A 21,933-nucleotide genomic window follows, 5' to 3' on the forward strand; every position below is an offset into this window, starting at 1 on the left:
GCCCTCGTTCTGCGCGCGCCACCCTTTCGTCACTATTGTGCGCCGGATGTCACGCTACAACGTGTAGAAGGAAATTTCACGTGTAGAAATTTTCGTCCTGCATCGCTCCACAATCACATTATAATTAGTGTCTGCGGACCTTAAAGTATCCGGTTTATTGGTGAGTATTTGAAGAATCGATGCTGCGAGTCGCGTTGCAGCTAAAGAGCGGTTCAGTGGCGATAAGCTTTGAGTTGTGAGGGTATACTTTTTAAAACTGTGCGGTCAGGTAAATGCTGTGAAACTGGTCACAAGTTTTTAACGAGGCTGTTTGATAACAGTCTGATCATACATTAATATTTAAACAGTTTAATCCCCAGCAGATGAAGTGGGAGAATTAGTAATAAACTATTAATCATTTGTTATAAGTAAACAAATATTTATTACTGTTTCAACAGTAAAGAGACCCTCTCTGTATCACTACATAATTTGAACACTGCTTATAATTATAAAGAGCATAGGTTGTGTTGGAGCTGAATTTATTGTACTGATGTTGGGCGGTTTTCTTTCCCGCAGATCTCCATCCAAAACAGTTTTACTTTACTCTTCAGTGACGCTCTCTTTCACATATACTGTATTTTTTGTTTTGTCTTAGGGTTTTAAAACACTCTTGCTGGATTTTCTTTTTCAGGCTGTCTGTGTAGAAGGAAATCATGGGTCGGAAGTTGGATCCCTCCAAGAAGTTGAAGAAAGGTCCGGGTAAAAAAGCCCGGAAGCAGCAGGGAGCAGAGACAGAGTTGGCCAAGTTTATAACTGATGGTAACTATCCCTTTCCAAGTCAAAAGTTTCTGTTTTTGGAGGTTTAGTAAAACACGCTGTCAACATTGTGCTATTTTGTATTTTTAATCTTTGCAGAGGACGCTGGATCAAAACGTCTCTCAAGTAGAGCCAGAAAAAGGTAAGAGGTGGACTGAGGATGTAACATGACATAAAACAAATGTGTTTAGAAGCTCCTAATTCATGTTAAAATGTTTCAGAGCTGCAAAGAGAATCCAGAGTTTGAAAAAGCCCAAAGATGTTGCTGAGGAAAAGCCTAAGAAAGGTAAACAATTAACTTTTGCTCAGTCTGGTCAACGCATGATTTAAATATTTGCCCAGATACAAGCATGAGATTGTTGTTTTGATGGACCATCCTTCTCCAGTATCATTACAGCTATGTAAGCAGTTGTTTATTATTGATTATCAAGGGCAATTATGGGAATATCGGAAAGGGATAATGGTCCAAGGTGAACAGCCAGACTAAATGTGATTCATAAGACTTCTATGGAAAAACAAGGATTGAAACATTTTACTTCACCCGGATTGGGGTTTCCGCGGCTCGTTGGCAGCATCTGCTGTTCGTCCTCTTGGGTCTCACCACCTGAAGGAGGGGTCCTAGGGGTTCAGTGCTATGTAGATCAGGAGGTGGCCTTGTTAGTCTAATCCCAAGTTACTGAAACTGGTTTGTTAAGTATCTCAGAATTTTGTTCATGAGTGCGGGGAGACAGGAGCAGGAGACTAGCAGAAAGATTGGTCCGTTAGCAGTTATGCACCTGCTGTACTGGTTTACTGTTGTGTGAGCTGTGGGTAGTGACTGAAAGAATAAGATTGCTGATATAACCAGCAGAAATGAACTCCTTTTGAAGGCTGTCTGGACTCATCCTTAAAGTTCGCGGTGAGGAGGTTGGTCATTCAGGAGGGGTTTTGAGTGGAGCCATTATTCCTGCACATGGAAAAAAGCTAGTTAAAGTGGTTAGGGCATCTCACCAGGAAGACTCTTTGGCATCTCCTAAGTGAGTTGTTTCAAGCCTGTTCCACTGGGAAGAGGTCCTGGAGCTATCCACAGGCTTTTGAGCTTGCATCTCTCGGCTGGCTTGCTAACAACTTGGTCCAGTCGTCAGTCCCCTCGCAATCCTGAATAGGATAACCGAAAGGGAATGGAGGGAGGGATGGATGGATATTGATTATTAATGCATCTTGTATGTGTCATGATTTCAGCTCGTGACATTTAAGACCCTTAAATGTCAAGGAAATAAATGAATAAATACACATATGTTTACTGTTTTTTCTTTCTTTCTTTCTCCCTAAAGGGTTCACAGATGAGAACAGCAAATGGTTGAAACCGTCAAAGAGGAAGCGCAAGATTGATGAACAAGAAAGTGAGGATGACAGTGATGAACACTGGGAAGAAGATGATGATGAGGAGGAGGAAGAGGAAGAAAAGGTTGTAGAAAAGAAGGGAGAAAAAGACCAGCAGAAGAAGGGTGTAAAAGGAGTGAAAAAAGAGGAGGCCGACGATGATGACGACGATGATGATGAAGGCGATGATGATGATGATGAAGGCGATGATGATGATGATGATGATGATGACGAAGGCGATGATGATGATGATGAAGACGATGACATGGTTGATGACTATGGTGTTCAGGATGACAGTGATGAAGCAGCAGAAGATGACAGTGATGGAGAGGATGTATGTGCTCTTTCTAACCTTTTTTACCGTTTTTATTTATTTATTTATTTTTAGTTTTATTTAGAAGCTGAAATGAAATATTCTTCCAGCCTGGAAATGTGAAGATTGAAGCCTTATTTTATTAGAAAATTTTCACTTATGAGCTACAAAATCGGGAGAGTATTCTGTTTTCAGTGGCACTAGGCCTTATTACAGTTACATTTTTTAAGAGAACATTGTAACAGAAGCTGGTTAACTTAGAGCTGTTTTTTTTTTTTTCTACCTCCAGCTTCTTCCCATTGAACGCGCAGCCAAGAAAGAAAAAAAGCAGAAAAAGTCCAAGGCTCCTGATAGTGATGAAGATGACGATGATGAAGAGGATGAGGATGAGGATGATGACGAGGAGGAGGAGGAGGAATCTGATGCTGACATGGATGAGGAAGATGAACTAAAAACAAACATTGACGAAGAAGATAAATTCAGGCTTCCTAAACCAGAAGAGGGTGAGTTTCTGTGAAGTTTTTGTCTTTTAAAGCAGCAAATGTGCAAAAAAAATTCTCTGATTTTCTACAAACAATCAAAACTTAGTTTTTTGGTCCACATTTTCTAGGACTTCTGCCTCTAGACCTGAAGGCAATCTATCAGCGGATAAAGGACAACATTGACCTCTTGTGCAATTTCTCAACAAAAAGAGAAGAGGGGAAAGACCGAGCAGACTACATCTCACTGCTGAAAAAAGATCTCTGTACCTATTACAGCTACAACGAGTTCCTCATTGAAAAATTTATGGACCTATTCCCTCTTTCAGAGGTGTGTTTTCTTCTGTGTATGTTTTTTTTTTTTTTTTTGGTTTGTTTGTATGTTTTTTCATTAAATCCAGATTTAAAAAAATTCACAAATGCATTGATTTAAACATGCAAGGTCTAGCTGAGAATATCTATTTGACTTCAAACATTATATTTTCATTCTGCCTTACAGCTGGTTGATTTCCTCGAGGCCAATGAAATTCATAGACCTGTCACTATTCGAACCAATACACTGAAAACAAGGAGGCGGGACCTTGCACAGGTAGGTGCCTGATCTTAAGAGACATGGACGAAATTGCCATTTAGAATGTTTTAACAAGTTAAAATACATAATGTGTGTCATGCCTGTTAGCTATTTTGTACTTTATTGCTTTAAAGAGTGTATCTGTTGTGATATAGAATTGTTTTTGTTGAACAAAAACTTGGCAGCCAGAATGAAGAATTCTGTACTTAGGTTAGCATTTTCAGAAGAAGATCTATAGAATATTACATATATATTATATGTATTAATGGATTTACTGTTGATTATGGAGTTAAGATGCAAAGTCTCACAAGCCTAAAAAGCAGTCATTGACATCTGCCAATGTGATCAGGGAGAAATGTGCATCCCCTGCCTGGTTGATACTTGGTTGCTGGATGTTGGTTGCTAGGTTAAAATCTGTTGCACAGAGGGCGCGGTGCCATAGGCCTCCTATTGAGGGCTGTGGTCACCCTTATTGTGGGAGGGGCCAACTTCTCAAACACTCGCCAAGTTGTCATAAAACTTGGAAAAAGTGTGACGCAAACGGGAAACGGAGACATTCACCCTCAAATTAAAAACTGTGCCTTACAGCTCCATCCAGCCCATTTTAAAATGTGTAGCTTTTCTCTTTGAGGGCAAATGCTCCCTGTTCCTGGTTTGCGTTGCACTTTTCATACTTTCACTAGCGCTTGGCAAGTCAGCAGTGTTCCATACAGGTTATGGGCAATCTGCTAGTGACCAAAGTAAATGCAAGATTTTTTTTTTGTGCCAGAGTTTATTCAACTTGTGCAACCAATTTCACGCAGCAACTGCCAGCAACCACTCTCCAACCAATCTGACTGGTCTCTAGACACACATAACTGGGAGCTAACAGGAAAAGCTACTTAAATGACAGGAGGAAACTCAAGTTTTTACATATTGAATTCACTTGTTTGTGCTTTTCCTTGTTTAGGCTTTAATCAACAGAGGAGTGAACCTTGATCCACTGGGGAAATGGTCTAAAGTGGGTTTGGTTATCTATGACTCCTCAGTACCTATAGGTAGGTTTCAATACAGTCATGTCAGTGACCAACTTAAGCAATTAAGGATGCTCACTGGGGAATATCTGAGTATGACTGCAGCTCTAACTCTGATTCTTTACATGTTAACTAGGTGCAACTCCGGAGTATCTGGCCGGTCATTACATGCTCCAAGGAGCCTCCAGCTTTCTGCCAGTCATGGCGCTGTCTCCACAGGAGGGAGAGTTGGTGTTGGACATGAGCTCAGCTCCAGGAGGAAAGACTACCTATATTGGTAAGATGTATTGCCTTTATTGCAAATCATGTTGTCATTTCACCCTTAAAAATAGTGGAGTCCTTATGCAGATGTTCTCACCCTTAGCTCAGCTGATGAGAAACACAGGGGTAATAGTGGCTAATGATGCCAATGCTGAAAGACTGAAGAGTGTGGTGGGAAACATCCACCGTCTGGGGGTCACCAACACTGTGGTCTGCAACTATGACGGCAGAGAGTTCCCAAAGGTATCCTGTCTAAATGTGTAGATCACCAATATCTTTGGGATTAAGCCTTATTACAGTTCCAATGTTCTGACCTGTTGGAATTCTGCTTTAAGGTCATGGGTGGGTTTGATAGAGTGCTGCTTGATGCACCTTGCTCAGGCACAGGAGTCATTGCTAAAGATCCAGCTGTGAAGACGAGCAAGGTAAAAACCAAAAAAGAAACTTTTTTTGTCTTTATATACACACACGTTTGTTTGCTTTAAGTAGTGTGCTAATACTTGTTTCTTTTTGCCCTTCTGTTCACTGACAGGATGAGGTGGATATCAATCGTTGTGCTCACTTGCAGAAAGAATTGATTCTGTCTGCCATTGACTCAGTCAATGCTGATTCCCCATCGGGAGGATATCTGGTCTACTGCACGTGTTCAATAACTGTATGTGGAAACTCTGAATTTCTACCACATTTATGTACAAACATAGTAAATATCAGACGAGCTTGGTAAGTGATTGCATTTTTTTTTCAACTAGGTGGAAGAGAATGAATGGGTGGTGGACTACGCTTTAAAGAAAAGAAACGTCAAATTAGTTCCCACAGGACTCGACTTTGGCAAGGAAGGCTTCACCAAGTAAGTTGGATAAGCAGTGTTATTATTTTAGGAGCAAGTAAGAAATTGAATAAAACATGAATATTTTCTTTGTTTTAGTTTCAAAAAGTTCAGATTCCATCCAACTCTGCGACTCACGCGACGATTTTACCCTCACTCCCACAACATGGACGGATTCTTTGTGGCCAAGCTGAAGAAGTTCTCCAACATCATTCCAACTGCACCACCAGGGAATGGTAAGAGCTTTTGTCATAGCTTCATGCCTACGTTTATCATGATATTTTCCCTGTTTATCACTAACTAAACATCTGTCTCTGTTGCTGTTGTAGAAGATGAGAAGGCAGAGGCTCCTGAGACGACAGCGGCCACAGAAGCTCCTGAAGAGAAAAGGTCCAAGAGCGACAAGGCAAAGAAGACTGTCCTCAACAAGGCAGGCGGCCTGAAGCAAGAAAACAAAGCCAATGGAACAGCAGTCACGAAAAAGGCAAACATCAACTCACAAGGCAAAAAGGAGTTGCATACTGGACCAAAAAAGGCAAAAGTTGCCAAGATGGATGGAGAAACTGTGAAGGGCACAGAAGCCAAGAAGGCAACAGATGATGGTAAAGCATCAAAAGCTGACACAAAGGAAGGAAGCAGGTTTGAGAAAAAGCAGGCCAAAAAGAGGAAAACACCCATGAAGGCCAAGAACAGAATGGGGAAGAATAAATTCAACAAGTTGAAGCACATGTTGCAAAAACAAAACGCAGAGTGACAGTGTTTTAAATGCATGTTTGGATTATATTAAAGCTTTGTTACACACCTGGATCCACCTCTGTCTGATGAAGCTGCTCTGTTTGTGCAGCCATTATGTGTCAAACGTGATTGTAACATGGCTGCGTGCTGATGATTGGACTCACAAACAATGCTCCTACTAAAGCTGGAGCTTTCTTTTTTTTATTTCTGTATACAGATTCAATGCTTTCCATAATCCTGTGAGAAATAAATCTTTTAAGAACACTTAATACTGACCTATGAATCATTCACACACAAAAGAGGCACCTAACTCAAAGGATGAACCAGTGTTGTGTCCAAACGTATCAGATTATTCTCAAAGAGCTTTTAGTTAAAAACTTATTTCAGCACAATGTGTAGTGTGTCTTTAAAAAATTGAGGAAATTGGACAAATGGAGGAGTGGTGGGTATAAAAAAAATCTACAGCAGATGAACAGTGTTTAAAAGTAATTTTCTTAAAAAACTAACAAATCCAGCAAAGACTTGACTTGGGACCTGAGCGGTCCATCTGAATCCATCTGTTTGCTGAAGGGGCATCAGAAATCTCAGCAGTTCTTGACAGTCACCTTCCATTGTCTAAAGAAGGGAAATGGGGAAAAAGCTGAGGTATGTCAAATTAGACAAGAACTGGACTGAAAATCAGTGGAAACAGGTCTTACAGACTCACAAATCCAAATTTGAAATTTTTGGTTCAGATAATCACCACTTATGTTTACATGTGTTCCAATAAATTGCACCTATATCACATTTTCAGAAAATATAAAGAAATTTCTTGAATATGTGTTGTAATTTCACAAGGTCGTTTCATTTATTTATTTTCATTCAGTCACCTAAAAACGTTTATAGTTTTATTCTTTAGTTGAGATTAACTATATAACTATAACTATATAACCTTGCTAAAAATACAAAAGACCATCTCTAAACGGAGTACAGTTATCCTATCAATCTAAATGATCTTGGACGCTCTTGCATACCTGTTATTGTTTATTACCTATATGATAATTTGAGTATTACACCTGTAATTGGCAGTACTTTGGATGGCAGTTGATTCTTCCTTCGGTGTTGGGTGCGCGCTGGAAATAACCAATCAGATCAGCTCTATCTCGGTCCGGAAGCTGTGTTGTTTACATTTTCCAAGATGGCGGCGGGAATGTATTTGGAGCATTATTTGGACAGTAAGTGAATTTGTATGTGTTTCTGACGCATTGAAAAACATCCTTAGTCGGTTTATAGTGTAATTTCTTTGTGTAGTGTATCTCCTGATCAGCTTCAGTGCGGAAGGTAGTGTTCTAACGGTTTCCTAACGGTCAGCGGTTTAGGCTCAGTCTATTTGCTGGAATAGCGCGTCGCACGGGAGCAAAGAAAGGCTCGCAAGCATCCTGTATTGCCACTACTGGCACAAGTTAAATGCAGTTAGCATTCATATCAGCTGTATTTGTGCCACTTGTTGTTTAATGGGGTGCTTGAGAATTTTAAAGCTTAACCGAAAAAGCATCACTTCAGACATTAGATTGAGCTAGCCAGTGTTGTTATTTCATTGTTTCGTGTTGATGTCTTAAAAATCTTTGTTCTCCTGCCTTTCTGCCACACCAGGCATAGAAAACCTGCCCTTCGAGTTGCAGAGGAACTTTAATTTGATGAGGGATCTAGATCAACGCACAGAGGGTAAGCTCAGTGAACACGGATCTTCATTAACCCACAAAACACAGTCCTTAAATGGAGGTAAATGGGTTACCCCCACACAGGGACCCCAACGAAAGTCCGAGGAATCATTAGATTACTAACGAAAAAAAAGCCTTGTTCTTTAAAAAAAAACAAACCCTACTTATTATTATTTTTCTTCTTCTTATTAACACTTGGATGTATTTTTATTTAGTGCTCTTACATTGACACAGCTCGTACACTATCTCAATGTGTGATGAGGAGTCACATAATAATATTTTTAAGTCATCTTTATTTATATATTATTTTTACCCCGCCCCCCCAAAAAAAAAATAAAAATAATAAATGATCAACATAAAATAAAATAAATTAAAATAATAATAATAATAATAATACAGAGTGAAAACAATTAGGTGTGTATTATGTATTTATATGTCCTAAGCAAAAACATTTGAAAAGGTTTGGTGTGGTGGTTAGTGCTGTCTACTTACAGCAAGTAGGTCCTGGGTTTAAATCCAGTTGAAGTCCTTCTGCCTGAAGTTTAAATGTTCTCCTCGTACTTGTATGGGTTCTCTCCGGGTACTTTGGCGTCTTCCCACAGTTCAAAGACATGCATATAGTTAGATTAATTGGTGATTCTAAATTTGTTGTCCGTCTGTCATTGTTAGCTGTGCAAATAGTAGGGCGAGCTATGCAGGGTTTATCCTGCTTTTGGCAGCTGGGATAAGCTCCAGCCACCCCAGCAACCAGAAACAGATAAGGAGAAGAAGATGAATGCATAGAACCCAAAAGTTTATGAACATTTTTGAAGCCTTAAGATCATAATTCACTGTTTAGGTTGCTGATTTTATGCTTGTTAAATAAGAAAACTGAATATCCAATTGTGTTATTTTCAAAAACATTTTGACTTATTTGTGTGAGGTATTAAAATTATATTTGTAATCACAGACAGCGTTGTTTAGAAGTTCTTCTCATCTTTTTAAAAAAATTATTATTATTATTATTTTTTTAGATCTTAAAGGCCAGATAGACTCTCTGGCTAAAGAATACACTGCCAATGCCCGGACTCTCTCCTCTGAGCAAAAGCTGTCCATACTGAGGCAGATCCAGCAGTCATACAGTAAATGCAAGGAGTTTGGAGATGATAAGGTGCAGCTGGCCATGCAGACCTATGAAATGGTTGGTATCTTAGAAAATAAACATATTTTAGACACATGTTTATTGGGAAAAAATAACTTGAAAAATACTCTGCCCTGTATTTAAGTAAGCATGGCCTGAATTTTGTGTAGGTGGATAAACACATCAGACGTCTGGACACGGATCTGGCTCGGTTTGAGGCTGACCTGAAGGAAAAGCAAATCGAGAGCACAGACTATGATTCCACCTCTAGTAAGGGGAAGAAAGGTGGGTTAACACTGTATTTGCCCCCAGTTTTTTATTTTGTTGAATTAGTTACGTACTCAGTTAAGTAAATCCAAACTCAATATAATGCATGTCTTGCATGCTTTTGTAATCCCAGGAGATTCCAGACAAAAGGAGAAGAAGGCAGCTAAAACGAGGTCTAAAGTGAAGAGTTCAGATGAAGACAGCAGTCCTAAGAGTGCACAGAAGAAAGTGAAACTCCTTCAGCCGTACGTTGTGCACTGTTTAGTTTTTGATAGTGTCGTCATTGGGGGGGGGGGGGGGGGGGGGGGGTGTTGTTGTTGTTGTTGTTTTTTTTTTTTTTAGTTAGTGTCATACTCTTTTTCTCACACGCAACATTTTTTTTAATCATCAGAGGTGAATTCAACAGCACTTCTTCCAACTTTGGGAATGTGCACCCATCCGATGTGCTGGATATGCCAGTGGACCCCAACGAGCCCACCTACTGCCTATGTCATCAGGTCTCCTATGGCGAGATGATCGGCTGTGACAACACTGATGTGAGTTTTGTATTAAAATGCCCTCTTACACTCAATCAGCACAAGTCTTTAACAGAAAAAGTGTGCCAGTGTAGCAACCAAAATGTTTACACTGAAAACTATAGCAAATAAAAATGTCTGAGATTGACTTTCTGTTAGGTATAAATCCTTTACAGACTTCAAATATTCTTGTATTTTCTTGTTGTTCATCAATGTAAATGGGCTCATTTGATATAAAATCAAGAACATATGAAAATACTTCCCATCTGCTTCACTGGGGAAAAAACTGAGATAGCTGGGTTAGGCTCCAGCCCATTTGTGACCCTGAATTTGACAAACACTTCAGAAAATAAATTCATGGATATTACTTTAATCAATTTAATGAAGCAAATCAAAATTTGTTTTATTAAATAATATCAATGTATTTTGAGTTACAGGTACTTAAAGCACATAATAGCATGTGGAAATTTTGCACATCTTTGTTTGCTGGATTTTATTTTCCCAGTATTTTTCAGCCATCAAACGTCAGAAGCGCTGTAGCTAAATGAAAATGTTAGGGCTAAAAAAACATTTAAGCTCTGTGAGAAACCTGATTCAGTAAAAGGACTAGATGTTATAGTCCCTGATAATGCATTGCTTTGAATGGAGAGAATCTTGAGGAAAGGCAGCCCAGGAACTTTACCAGCAACACACATCGTTGTGTGCCTCAACTTTTTTGTATTGTATTGTATCTTTATTTCAGACATATACAGAAAAAAAAATAAATTTCGGTCTTTTACCCAAACAAATCTGCCATTTTTTGGAGGATTAGAGATCTGATCTAGATTATCATATTAAGATTTGGGTCACATCGTCAATAGTGGACCTTGGATTCATCGGGTGTTTCGCCCATTATCACTAGACACCCTCATCCAAGGAGGGCCTGCCAGGGTTGTGTCACTGGTTTATGTTAAATTGTTATTTGTCTTCTTCTTTCTTCTGTTTAGTTTTCTACAGTTTATTTTCTCCTATCTATTCACTGCAACTGAGAAATAATACTTACCTCTTTAGCATTTATGGAGCCTCACTTCTTCAAAGGGATAGAAAACGTGATAGAGAGAAGTAAGACAAAAGGGACAAGATAGGAGAGAGGAGAGCTGGAAGGGGGGCGCCTGATCTGGCTTCCCACACCTCCCCGCCGGATCGGGCTATACGCTCTACCTCCCCACTGCCTCCCAGAAAAGGGAAGAAGAGCGGAATATTTTCTTTTCTCTCACGGTTAGCTGACTGCCTTAGCTGCCCAAGTGATGTCAGCCCTTTTTAGGCATAGCCAGTGACTGGTCCTCTCAGCAGTGTTAGCTAGTTCACTTATAGCCTGCCGTTGCGCCTGTCCTCTGATCCCAATCTCTCTAAGCAGTTTTGCTGTTGTACTGGCAACAAACCCCTGTGATAGGTTTGTAGCTTAACCCGATTCGCTGGAACGTTGAAGACAATGTAATTACACAGCAAGCAAGACACGAAGTAGGCAAAGTTCTTTATGTTTCACGTGCACGGGAGAGAACTGGACAGGCGCCGTTCCTTCGCTTGACCCCAGTTGCTCTCGTCCGCTCCCCCGTAACACTGCTCTTTTATTGTGGTTACATGAATATGCATAGGGTCATTAACATATAACAGCGTACCCAGGTATACATGTGAACAAAGAATGCCCTGTGTGTGTGTGTGTGTGTGGATAAAATGACTTCCTAACCCTGCTGGCCTGGAAGTCCAGCAGTTCATCTAAACAAAATGCACTTAGACTAAAACAGGCATAGATACGTTTATCCTACCATAAAACAATAAGACAAGGTATGACCTCTCCCATGCTCCCAGGATGTGGGTGTGAAAGCCAGAGTGCTCTGGAATGCACACAACGTATGTCTACAGACTACTAAGGATCAAACTTCTATTAATCTACAACTAATTATAAAACTCTAAGCATATATGAGTAGATATTTCTAAGCATAAATGACAATCAACAATACAAAACCTAACATTCCCCCCTTTTTGGCAGTTATGCTAGAAAAGTACCCAGTTATGAATATGTCGTGTCTGACAGTGTCAATGCAACCATTTTTATACTCAGCATATGTCAATCACTCTAAATTACTGTAACACGCACAGTTTGACAAATGTATTAGCAGTTATCCAAGTTCTCATTGATCTCATTCAATGGTAAACTGCATCCTAAAAGCAAACAAATGAATTGTTAATGGTCAAAAGAAAAATTAACATTTTCAAAAACACTCCAGCTTGGTGGTGCTCCTCTACAAGACATGTAAATCACCCGTCTCTCTGCAGAGTGGTTTAAGTTCTGCATAAATGTCTCTTCCAGTTGTTCCCATCACTGTCCATAGGATCCGAGTCCAAATGTATGTAGAATAAACATTCAAACATACCAGTTGAGTTTGTTGTTTGTCACCATGGGTCTCAGCTATCTTGAAAGCGGCAGACCTCTTCAGCACTCTAGTTTTATGGCCTCTGCCAACCCCCATCACCTCACTTCAGGCCTCTGTTCTGTGGGGGATATTTATGACTCCTCCATTGTCCATCCTCTGCAGGAAAAACCCTCTGTGGAAAGGGTGTTGGATCCAGTTATCTTACTGCTGTTATGATCCCAGCAGTCTTCAGAGTGTCACCATATGCACAGTACAGTGACACAGCATTAGGTGATGTTCATAGGAAACTGCTGTCATCACCACCATAGCTTCTGGTTCCTGTGCTTTTCACAGAATCATGATGCCATCCTCGAAATCCCCCTGCGCTGTCGATTGGAGCTTGGCACGCTCCCCTTATCCTTCAGATGCCCGTCTGTCGTCCACAATCTCCTCTGTTGGCCTCTGGAAAGCCCCCTTGGCACAGCTCTCATTCCAACGCAGCTTCGTGGTCCTTGCTCTGGCTCCAAAGTCTGATCTCATGATGGGCCCCAAACAGCTCGACCTTTGACCTCAACCACTGCCTTGGCCGTCAGCTATGCCTGGAATGGGTTCGCTTCTCACTGGGCCTCAGAATATTCCTTTCAGCAATACCCTGGACTGCTGCACCTGTATTTCCTTGCTAGGAGGAAAAAACTTCTATCTGGAAAGCACGTCAATCATCATCAAACCACATTCTTTAGTTCAGTGAGCTTCATCTATGGACCATCAAAGCCTCATCTGAACATAGATGCACCACTTGCATAGGTTTAATACCTGTAAATGAACCGTTAATCACACAAAAATCCTAAAAACATAGTTTAGAAAACATATAAAAGATAGTTTCATGTAACTCTGTAATTCTGGACCCCTCCTCTTGACGCATGGACACTCCCATGAGTCAACTCATCAAACCTAGATTCCTGTCTGAAAGAAAAAGTTAGCTAGATCATGTCCCAGGCACCATCAGGGTGTCTCCCCCTCTGGAGCAGCACCACCCCGGACCTATAATCCTGCAATAAAAGATATTAGTGTGTTTTGCATATTAGGTTTGCTTAAAACCCCGCTCCGCCAGGAGCCTGCATACACACCATCATGGCCTGGAAAACAAGATCTAGAAGTAAAATCAACCTTCACACTTATACACAATTGTATAACAAGAGTAATAAAACACTCAGCATCAACAGGACAAGTACCATGTGCAGGTTTTCTCAAATCAGTAAACTGCAATTATTGGCATAATTTGCCTCAGACATGGATCATCCCATGTACTCAGTTAACATTAACGTAATCGGTGACTTCCCTTAAGCAAAGTCACTCCATGTATATAACACTAGGAGCTCAGTAGTGGCCAGCTAATGAGCCCCATATTAAACTACTCCATAAACACTGCATCTCTTATTTGCTTTCTCATGTTACTTGTCCGTCTCTGCTGAATCCTCTACATGCACTCTTAGAAAAACAAACATTAGCAACACACATGGATAATCCTGGAGGTCAGGCACAAATTGACAGGGTCCAGAGGTGCTGTAAAAAGACCATAAAGTTAGACATCCATATCTGTGGAAACAAGTGACACTAGTTTCAACACAGGAAATGTTTCACATGTTATTCACATCGTCAAAATAACCTTCACATTTCCCCAACAACACAGTGTAACAGCATCACCAACTCATAACCTGCAAACACAGTTTTCTTCACACATAAACCCAGAAATCCTGTCGTAGAAAAACATCAACCAGCTATCCTGGTATAAATCACATGATCAAATCACATGAAGAACTGTAATGCTGTAGAAATGTTAGCGCTGCGCAGGTGTATACACACTTTCTCACAGTTACCTCTGAGAGCAACACAAGGTAGTGAATAACACCCCCTGGTAGATGCAAACACAGAAAGTGGCATTTAAAAGGCTAAATCGTCATGCAACCTCGGATGGTGCTATCATCTTCCTGCTCCTTGTAAAAAGAAACACACATAAATTCATCTACACCTTTGTCAGGTGGGGGTTAACTCTGCACAGTCGTGTTACATCAGTAAAATCTTGTCAGCTTTTGTCAGCTGTTGTCAATCAGTCAGTTTTATTTCTCTTACTCATTTGTTATTCACTCATTCATGCATTCATTCATTCTTTGCTAAAAGTGGAACCCATCGACGCATTCAGTTTCCACACTCAGCAAAATGACGTCATTGTAAAAAGAAAAAGAAGAAAATTTCAAAAGAAGAATTTAGACTGGATTATCTCACTGAATCCTTTTTAACAGGGACTTTCATTCAAATTATCCCAGATAAGTGACTTTCTCCTGAGCCCATTTTAATTTTTTGGAGAAAGTCAACGGTTTGCAACGGTTTTCTCGACATGTCGTATAGCGCTTTTGTTCCAATCGTGCAGATCTGCTCAAACAGAGATTATCAAACAAAACTTTCAGTGCACTGTGAAAGTATCAAAATAAAAAGGCCTCATTAAGTCATGACACACGCTCCTCATCTCAGGAGGGTAAATCATACCATTAGCATGATTTATCAAACCATCATACTAATTGGCAGGCTCAACTTCACAACAAAAGAAAAATCATCAGCTAGATTAATTCCAAACCAACCATCAGCCGCACAACATATAACATAAACCTAATGTCTTATCAGCTATGAATTTAATCTGTACTTTTTTACTCATTTAGGCCAAAGATCTCATTTAGTTTTTCTTTTTTCCCCGTCATCATAAAACATGTGACATGTCATCAGATATTTCACAAAAGAAGTGTGTTCTTATGTGTGCAGAGTTGTGTATCTGGGTGCAGGATTCACTCGCACATCACAACAGGAAACTCAGTGTTTTAGAGTCTCCACTCTAACAAACTCCAACACATCCCATTCACTCGTGCTAGAATTCAGTCACCTTTCATTAATCTAAGAACGATCAACTAATTTGCATATCAGCTATTAACCCACTAAGATGACAGGACAACAGAAATGCATGTTCAAAATATTATCACAAAAATATAATTTCCCTCATACAGTAAAATATTTTGTGCTGCATCAATCAGGCAGAAAGCATCTCCCAATTTACTATATTAATCAACTAAATTTATTGTCTGATCACTGGTTGGTCAAACCAGAATCTTTTTTCCCCACAAAAATTAAACTGTTGTCCTGCAACCTGGAGAGTTAACTGTCAGCATTGGATAAATTCAGCATTTGTTAACAAGCGTCTGTTAAATTGACACTATTTTAACACTGATGAGAGATTACAAGCTGATTTTCTTTGCATGTATGTTTGTTATTAGGCAGGTTTAATCAATGTGTCTGTGGAGCTGCATCTCCAGCAGGGCATGTTCTTAAAGCTGCCTTTCCTACACACTTCTCTGCTATTATTTGATCATTTTTAACTAACGTGCTATGAGTCCACTGGTCTTTGCATCACACGAGGTGACTTGGACAAGATGATAAACAGACTCACATGCTCAAGATGCTGTCTAATCTTCATGAGCTCTCTTTTGTTTGTGTTAGTAGGGTTAACGCACGTTCTGCTTGTGTGTGTGATTTTGTATATGTTTCTTTTTGCAGTGTTTCAGACTCTTTCACAGTTTTCCAACGTAAGCAGTCAGTGTTCTTTTCCCCAGATTTTCTAACCAAATTTTTGATTTCCCACATTAAACAACAGCATTCCTCTGTGTTCTCACCTGCTCTCACTCTGTTGTCCTCTCCCACTTCAACAGTCCAATAGCCGGCAGTTCTTCTTCAGCGTTGTCCTGTATTCTTCACTGTCTCTTTTTGCCATTTTCTCCAAAGGTGGCAAATGTCAACTTCCAACAGTCTCCTCAGTTCTCCTCAAACGTTCTTTTCACAAGCACAGTGAAGTTGCAGCTAGTTGCAAACACAGTGCCATTCATCCAATCAGTCAGGATGGTGGTTTGCTCTTCTTCTCCACTGCTGTTTGTCCACACTGCTGCTGCTTGCTGGGTCTCTTTGCTCAGGACTCTGCTGCTGTCTCTTTATCTGCCATATTATTGCTCTTTGGAACTGCATTCCTTGTCTTCAGGGAGGAGTGAGAGCTCACTTGTGAGGTTGAGGGACACATGGTGCTGTAAATAAATTAGCCAAAAACTTGGCCTGATTGTTTCCAATGATCTTAAACTATAACTTTATTCCGACCGCTGCATGTGGAAAATTGGTCCAGGTCTGTTTTAATCTGAAAGTGACAAACTAAGACATTTTCATTATTATCATCACTGCTTAACTGACACACAGAACTCTCCTTTCTTAAAAGCAGAAAATGAGATTGTAGTGGTTCTTGGCTAATAAACACAAAAACTTTTTCCTATGATTTTTCATCTACAATGTAGATTCTGTCTCTTTTTACTCTTTTTTTTCTTTACACTAGCTGGTGACCTGCAGAATCACCGCTCTCACAATTTGTGACATCACATTTACACAACGCACACACACACTGCGACGTCAGGCACATTCACACTCACTTTTTTTCATCTGCATAAATAAATCATATGGCTGATGACATGTGCCATGGTGATCCATAAGTATGATCACAAGTTTATTTAATTATTTTTCAACCCAACAAAACAAATAAACAAGAACATGATGCTGATGCTATGAACACTCTACACACATGAATCAAGATGCAGGAAAACTGCTGCGCATCTGAAAGAAGAAGCTGAACTCACGGATACGCTACATACTCGAGTTATCATAGTTCTCTTCCCCTTTCTTTGATGAGTTCTCAGCCAGCTCCTGATCTGATAATGTGTAGCTTGCTCATCAGCTCAGAAGAGACCGCAACACAACCTCACACAGTGGTTGTGTGCTTTGCCCACAGTGGCAAAGACTTGCAATTCAGCTTCTCCATCATGTAGTTTTCAGCCGCTTCATACAGGGTTCAGCTTATTAGTTGTTTTCATAAGTGTGCTCTATATCTCAACAATGGCTCATATTAGGATGACAGTTTTCAAACAGGTCAAGTGCCTCTATGCACGTAATTAGGTAAAATATTTATCTATTTTACTTCATCTCACATGTCATTGTACTGAAGTTGAGCAACCCCAAGCTTAATGCAGATTACTTTTAACACTCATCCACCTCAATCAAATCTGTGGTCTGGAGCACGGCTATTGTTGATCAGGGCAAGCTAAAAAAATAAAAATAATCTAAACATGTGTGTGTATTGGCAGTTTTGATTGGTACTAATCATTTATTACAGGTGGGGTTACTCAGGCTTGCGCTTAGGACACTCTTTCGCATAGTGACCCCTTTCTCTACATGCATAGCATTTCTCCTTCCTTCTGTCGTGTTCCCACCTAAATCCCCGCGAGCCTTCACCTCTCTTATTTCTGCCCCTAGTCAGCCCTCTTCCAGTCTGTCCCTGGAAAATGATTTTATCTGCCAGGGAAGCAGCGACTGCAGAGTTTTGTGACTTCTTCTGTGTTTCTTTAATTCCTTCCTGTGCACAGCGGGTGCAGTTAATGCATGTGAAGGACCGGTCAGAGTTATGATTAACATTTTGCTTCCTAATGAAATCAGCAATGGGTAGGTGAAAGCCATTCACCAGAGCATAGCTTAACTGCTGCTGATGTGGGCTGGCCTCCTCTGCACGCTCTTCAAGGCTGCCGTGTTTTCTGAAAACTTCCAACATTTGAGATTCTCCCGCGACCAGTTTACGCTCATGACAGTTATGAGAATATAAATACCTCACACCGCTAGGAGTAAATTCTTGCAAAAATGTGTTGTCTCCCTGTGAGGCAGTCTTACTTGCTCGGGAACCCATGATAACAACAACCGTGTCACAGACCGCGCCTGCTCCGCAGCATTCACACAAACACAGCAACACTCTTTTGGGACCCTAACCCAGGGACCCTAACCCAATTCTGGGACCCTAACCCAGTTCTGGGACGCTAACCCAGTCGCGCGACTCAAAACCCAATGAAGGGACGCTCGGGACACAAACCCAGGGCGATTTCAAAACCGGACACTCACCAGACGCTTGGGCGATTTTACCAAAACCTCTCTTTCGGGACCCTAACCCAGTTGTGGGACACTAACCCAATGTTTCGCAATTATAGAGTCACTCTTTCAACTTACTCGGCGTTGCTTAGCGTGTAATATCAGCCTCGGATCCCGCCGATCGTCATTCGTCGAGGAGAGAAAACACAGCTAATCCACAGGCCCGATGACAAATTCTCACGGCTTGCTGACGTCAGGGTTCTCTCCTCGGTGAATGCCGACTCCAGGGCTCCGGCGTCGAAGGACCAATTAATGATAGGTTTGTAGCTTAACCCGATTCGCTGGAACGTTGAAGACAATGTAATTACACAGCAAGCAAGACACGAAGTAGGCAAAGTTCTTTATGTTTCACGTGCACGGGAGAGAACTGGACAGGCGCCGTTCCTTCGCTTGACCCCAGTTGCTCTCGTCCGCTCCCCCGTAACACTGCTCTTTTATTGTGGTTACATGAATATGCATAGGGTCATTAACATATAACAGCGTACCCAGGTATACATGTGAACAAAGAATGCCCTGTGTGTGTGTGTGTGTGTGTGTGTGTGTGGATAAAATGACTTCCTAACCCTGCTGGCCTGGAAGTCCAGCAGTTCATCTAAACAAAATGCACTTAGACTAAAACAGGCATAGATACGTTTATCCTACCATAAAACAATAAGACAAGGTATGACCTCTCCCATGCTCCCAGGATGTGGGTGTGAAAGCCAGAGTGCTCTGGAATGCACACAACGTATGTCTACAGACTACTAAGGATCAAACTTCTATTAATCTACAACTAATTATAAAACTCTAAGCATATATGAGTAGATATTTCTAAGCATAAATGACAATCAACAATACAAAACCTAACACCCTGCACCCCACTTCCACTGGGCGCACCTTGATCTTCCAGCTTCTGTCCTCTGCCTCAGCTGCCAAGTTGGTATACCGCAGCTTCTTACGCTCAAATGCTTCCTCAATTGCTTCCTCCCATGGTACCGTCAGCTCAGTGACGTACGCAAGTTTTTGGGAGTTAGACCAAAGGATGAGGTCTGGTCGCAGAGCACAACCAAATCAGTTTTATAACCCACTTCAAGTGTCATAATATAAAGGCAAATCATACAGAGTAACAGAAACAAGAACTGGTGTTCTGAATGCTTTATATATTTTCTGGTGTTTTCTGGCTCTTTTCACTGGAGAAAAGAGGATTTCTGTGTAAACACACAAAGGAGGCTGGACCACAGAGGGTCTTGGGATGCTTTCTTTGCAGTTGCTTCATTTAGCTTGTGACAGTTGTCTTTTGGCATAAGATGGCATGTCCCTTTTTATTGTCTTTACTGAACTTGAGAGGGAGATGTCCGGTTGTTTGGGTTCAATGTGCTGTCCTTATCCACATATCCACTGATCCCATTTTGTTTGGTAATAACAAAATTAAATATATTAATGATTGCCCACTTTTATTTGAGTTTTGTTCTGCTGTTTCAATACGAACCAAATTAAAAGAGGTTTGGTTATAGTGAAATACTCACACACATTCCTCTGATGTCCTCGGAACCACCAAACACAGGGAAACAGGTTTTTTTTCATTTAGTGCTTATGGTCGGTATATTTTTAACTTGGTGGCAGTTACATGTGTTTGTTTTAACCAGTTACAGTATGTGGAAAGTTTTTTTTTTCCAAGATGTCTGGTCTTGTCAGTTTTTAGCTTATTCTACAGGAGAATAATGTTCATAATCAGACACATCAAGGAAAGGAGCATAGAAAAGAGAAGAAAATGAGGCTGCATTAAAAAAATACAGCAGCTGCTTTAGTAGTTTATACCTGTTCAGCTGTTCATTAATGCAAAGAACTAATTAGCCAGCCAATGACAGCAACTCAATACATGTAGCTATGGTCAAGGACCTGCTGAAGTTCCATCTGAGCATCAGAATGAGGAAGAAAGTTGAATTAAGTGATTTGGAATGTGACATCATCACCATCGTGGAGCTTCATGGATATGCAGCTGACAAATCTACAGCAACTGTGTGACACTATCGTGTCAGTTCGGACAAAAATCTCTGAGAACGTAATCAACACCTTGTCTTTGTGCCACAAAGAACTAAGCAGCTCTGAAGGCAAAAAGAGGTCTAACTTGGTACTAGCAAGGCCTACCTAATAAAGTGTCTGGTGAGTGCACATTTATGCAATAAAGGCAAAGCCAGAGGATTGTGGAAAATGGTTTAATATGTAGTAAATCACCTTCTAGTTCTAATTTCCTGTTACTTATTTGCTTATAATGGCGTTTTAAGTGGATGGAGCCCTGCTATTATCAGATTTAAAGATCCATCTGTACATCTTAACAAAGGAAGAGAGGTTGCATTTGGAAGTGAGTAAATGACAGTGTGTCCCTTTCTGACATTTAATAAAGCACACAAAATGTGGTACCTTCACTGGTCCCTTTAATGAAGGAATGATATTATTTATTTTAATATCAATAAATACCATCCACATATCAAAAAAGGTCACGACTGTATAATTGTATCATACAGAGCTGAATCTGCGAGCATTAAATCAGATTAATAATAAAAAATAGAAGCTGAAATGGTATTATGTGTCTGTTATACTTTATAAAGTGCATGTACAGTCTCTCTCTTACATACATTTCCAAGATGCTAACCATAAATTAAGGTGCTGCAGCCCGGTGCCTCTCGCTGTGTGGATAAGGTCACAGATGGCAGTGTGACTGATTTATTAGCAGAAGCCACACTGTGAATATTACATGTGATGGCTCTTTTTGAACAGATTGTTCTCCGTCATGTGTTCTAGAAAAATGTGATTTTTGTCTGTCCCAACTGCTTCATTTGCACAACACTTACCAGTATTTTATCTGTTTTTGTTTTTTTCCAGTGCTCCATTGAGTGGTTCCATTTCGCATGTGTGGGGCTGACAACCAAACCAAGAGGCAAATGGTAAACAAAACTAAAAGAAATTGAGACTGTGATCTAATTTCACAAATGTGTTCAATTAGAGTGTTGAAAGTGTGCACCCTCACCACTCTTCATTTATGCTATGCAGGTACTGTCCACGGTGCTCTCAGGACAGAAAGAGGAAGTGAGAACAAATGGTTGTCCTGAAACGAAACACGGACTCTGATCAGATGGAAAATGAGAAGAATATTTCTTCATTAGTTACTAGAACTTTTTGTTTCTCATCTTCCTTAACATTTGGTGCTTTTTAAATTTTGGTTTACGTACTTGCCTTGGTCTGATGCAGAATGTTTGAAGGAGCCAAGTGTTACAAATGTATTTAAATTTTGCTTTTTTTTAAAAAAAAAAAAAAATGGTTAACACTAATTTTGAGTTTTTGTTGTTACCTTTGGTGCTCTTTTTGTGACTTCTTTTTTTTTTTTACATTTTATTTTCTGAGTGATTAATAAACACTATAACTGCCCATAATGGTATGACATTTGAATTTTCCACGATACTCTATACCGTATTCACATGTACAACTACAAAATTATATTTTCTTCCAAAAAAAAGACCATGGATGATTTGATGCTTTGTCATATGGTTAGTTTCTT

The 21,933-nt window shown here is 40.2% G+C and overlaps 2 protein-coding genes across 2 annotated transcripts; both read left to right on the forward strand.

The window, feature by feature from the left end:
* The first annotated feature begins 53 nt into the window (after positions 1–53).
* Positions 54–6,613, forward strand: nop2 (NOP2 nucleolar protein homolog (yeast)). Its single transcript, XM_063486079.1, has 16 exons — positions 54–160; positions 671–798; positions 895–937; positions 1,017–1,081; positions 2,109–2,491; positions 2,760–2,973; positions 3,081–3,280; positions 3,449–3,538; positions 4,470–4,557; positions 4,670–4,810; positions 4,898–5,037; positions 5,130–5,219; positions 5,327–5,449; positions 5,544–5,641; positions 5,720–5,856; positions 5,950–6,613. The coding sequence occupies exons 2-16, from the start codon at positions 693–695 to the stop codon at positions 6,372–6,374; spliced, it is 2,343 nt and encodes a 780-aa protein (XP_063342149.1). The 5' UTR covers positions 54–160; positions 671–692; the 3' UTR covers positions 6,375–6,613.
* An 894-nt stretch (positions 6,614–7,507) lies between these two features.
* Positions 7,508–21,692, forward strand: ing4 (inhibitor of growth family, member 4). The gene is made up of 8 exons (XM_063486138.1): positions 7,508–7,569; positions 7,988–8,059; positions 9,069–9,235; positions 9,346–9,460; positions 9,576–9,687; positions 9,834–9,978; positions 21,261–21,322; positions 21,429–21,692. The coding sequence occupies exons 1-8, from the start codon at positions 7,533–7,535 to the stop codon at positions 21,466–21,468; spliced, it is 750 nt and encodes a 249-aa protein (XP_063342208.1). The 5' UTR covers positions 7,508–7,532; the 3' UTR covers positions 21,469–21,692.
* The last annotated feature ends 241 nt before the right edge of the window (positions 21,693–21,933 follow it).

This window comes from Pelmatolapia mariae, linkage group LG10_11, assembly GCF_036321145.2.
Source record: "Pelmatolapia mariae isolate MD_Pm_ZW linkage group LG10_11, Pm_UMD_F_2, whole genome shotgun sequence".
NCBI classification, from domain to species: domain Eukaryota; kingdom Metazoa; phylum Chordata; class Actinopteri; order Cichliformes; family Cichlidae; genus Pelmatolapia; species Pelmatolapia mariae.

What these genes read in the sequence shown, in the direction of transcription:
- ing4 (XM_063486138.1), top strand. Translation starts at nt 7,533, where the DNA reads ATGGCGGCGGGAATGTATTTGGAGCATTATTTGGACA. An exon ending in CCATGCAGACCTATGAAATG is followed by an intron (nt 9,236 to 9,345) that starts GTTGGTATCTTA and finishes AATTTTGTGTAG; the next exon opens with GTGGATAAACACATCAGACG. An exon ending in AAAGTGAAACTCCTTCAGCC is followed by an intron (nt 9,688 to 9,833) that starts GTACGTTGTGCA and finishes TTTAATCATCAG; the next exon opens with AGGTGAATTCAACAGCACTT.
- nop2 (XM_063486079.1), top strand. Translation starts at nt 693, where the DNA reads ATGGGTCGGAAGTTGGATCCCTCCAAGAAGTTGAAGAAAGGTCCGGGT. An exon ending in TCAAGTAGAGCCAGAAAAAG is followed by an intron (nt 938 to 1,016) that starts GTAAGAGGTGGA and finishes AAAATGTTTCAG; the next exon opens with AGCTGCAAAGAGAATCCAGA. An exon ending in GGCAAGGAAGGCTTCACCAA is followed by an intron (nt 5,642 to 5,719) that starts GTAAGTTGGATA and finishes TCTTTGTTTTAG; the next exon opens with TTTCAAAAAGTTCAGATTCC.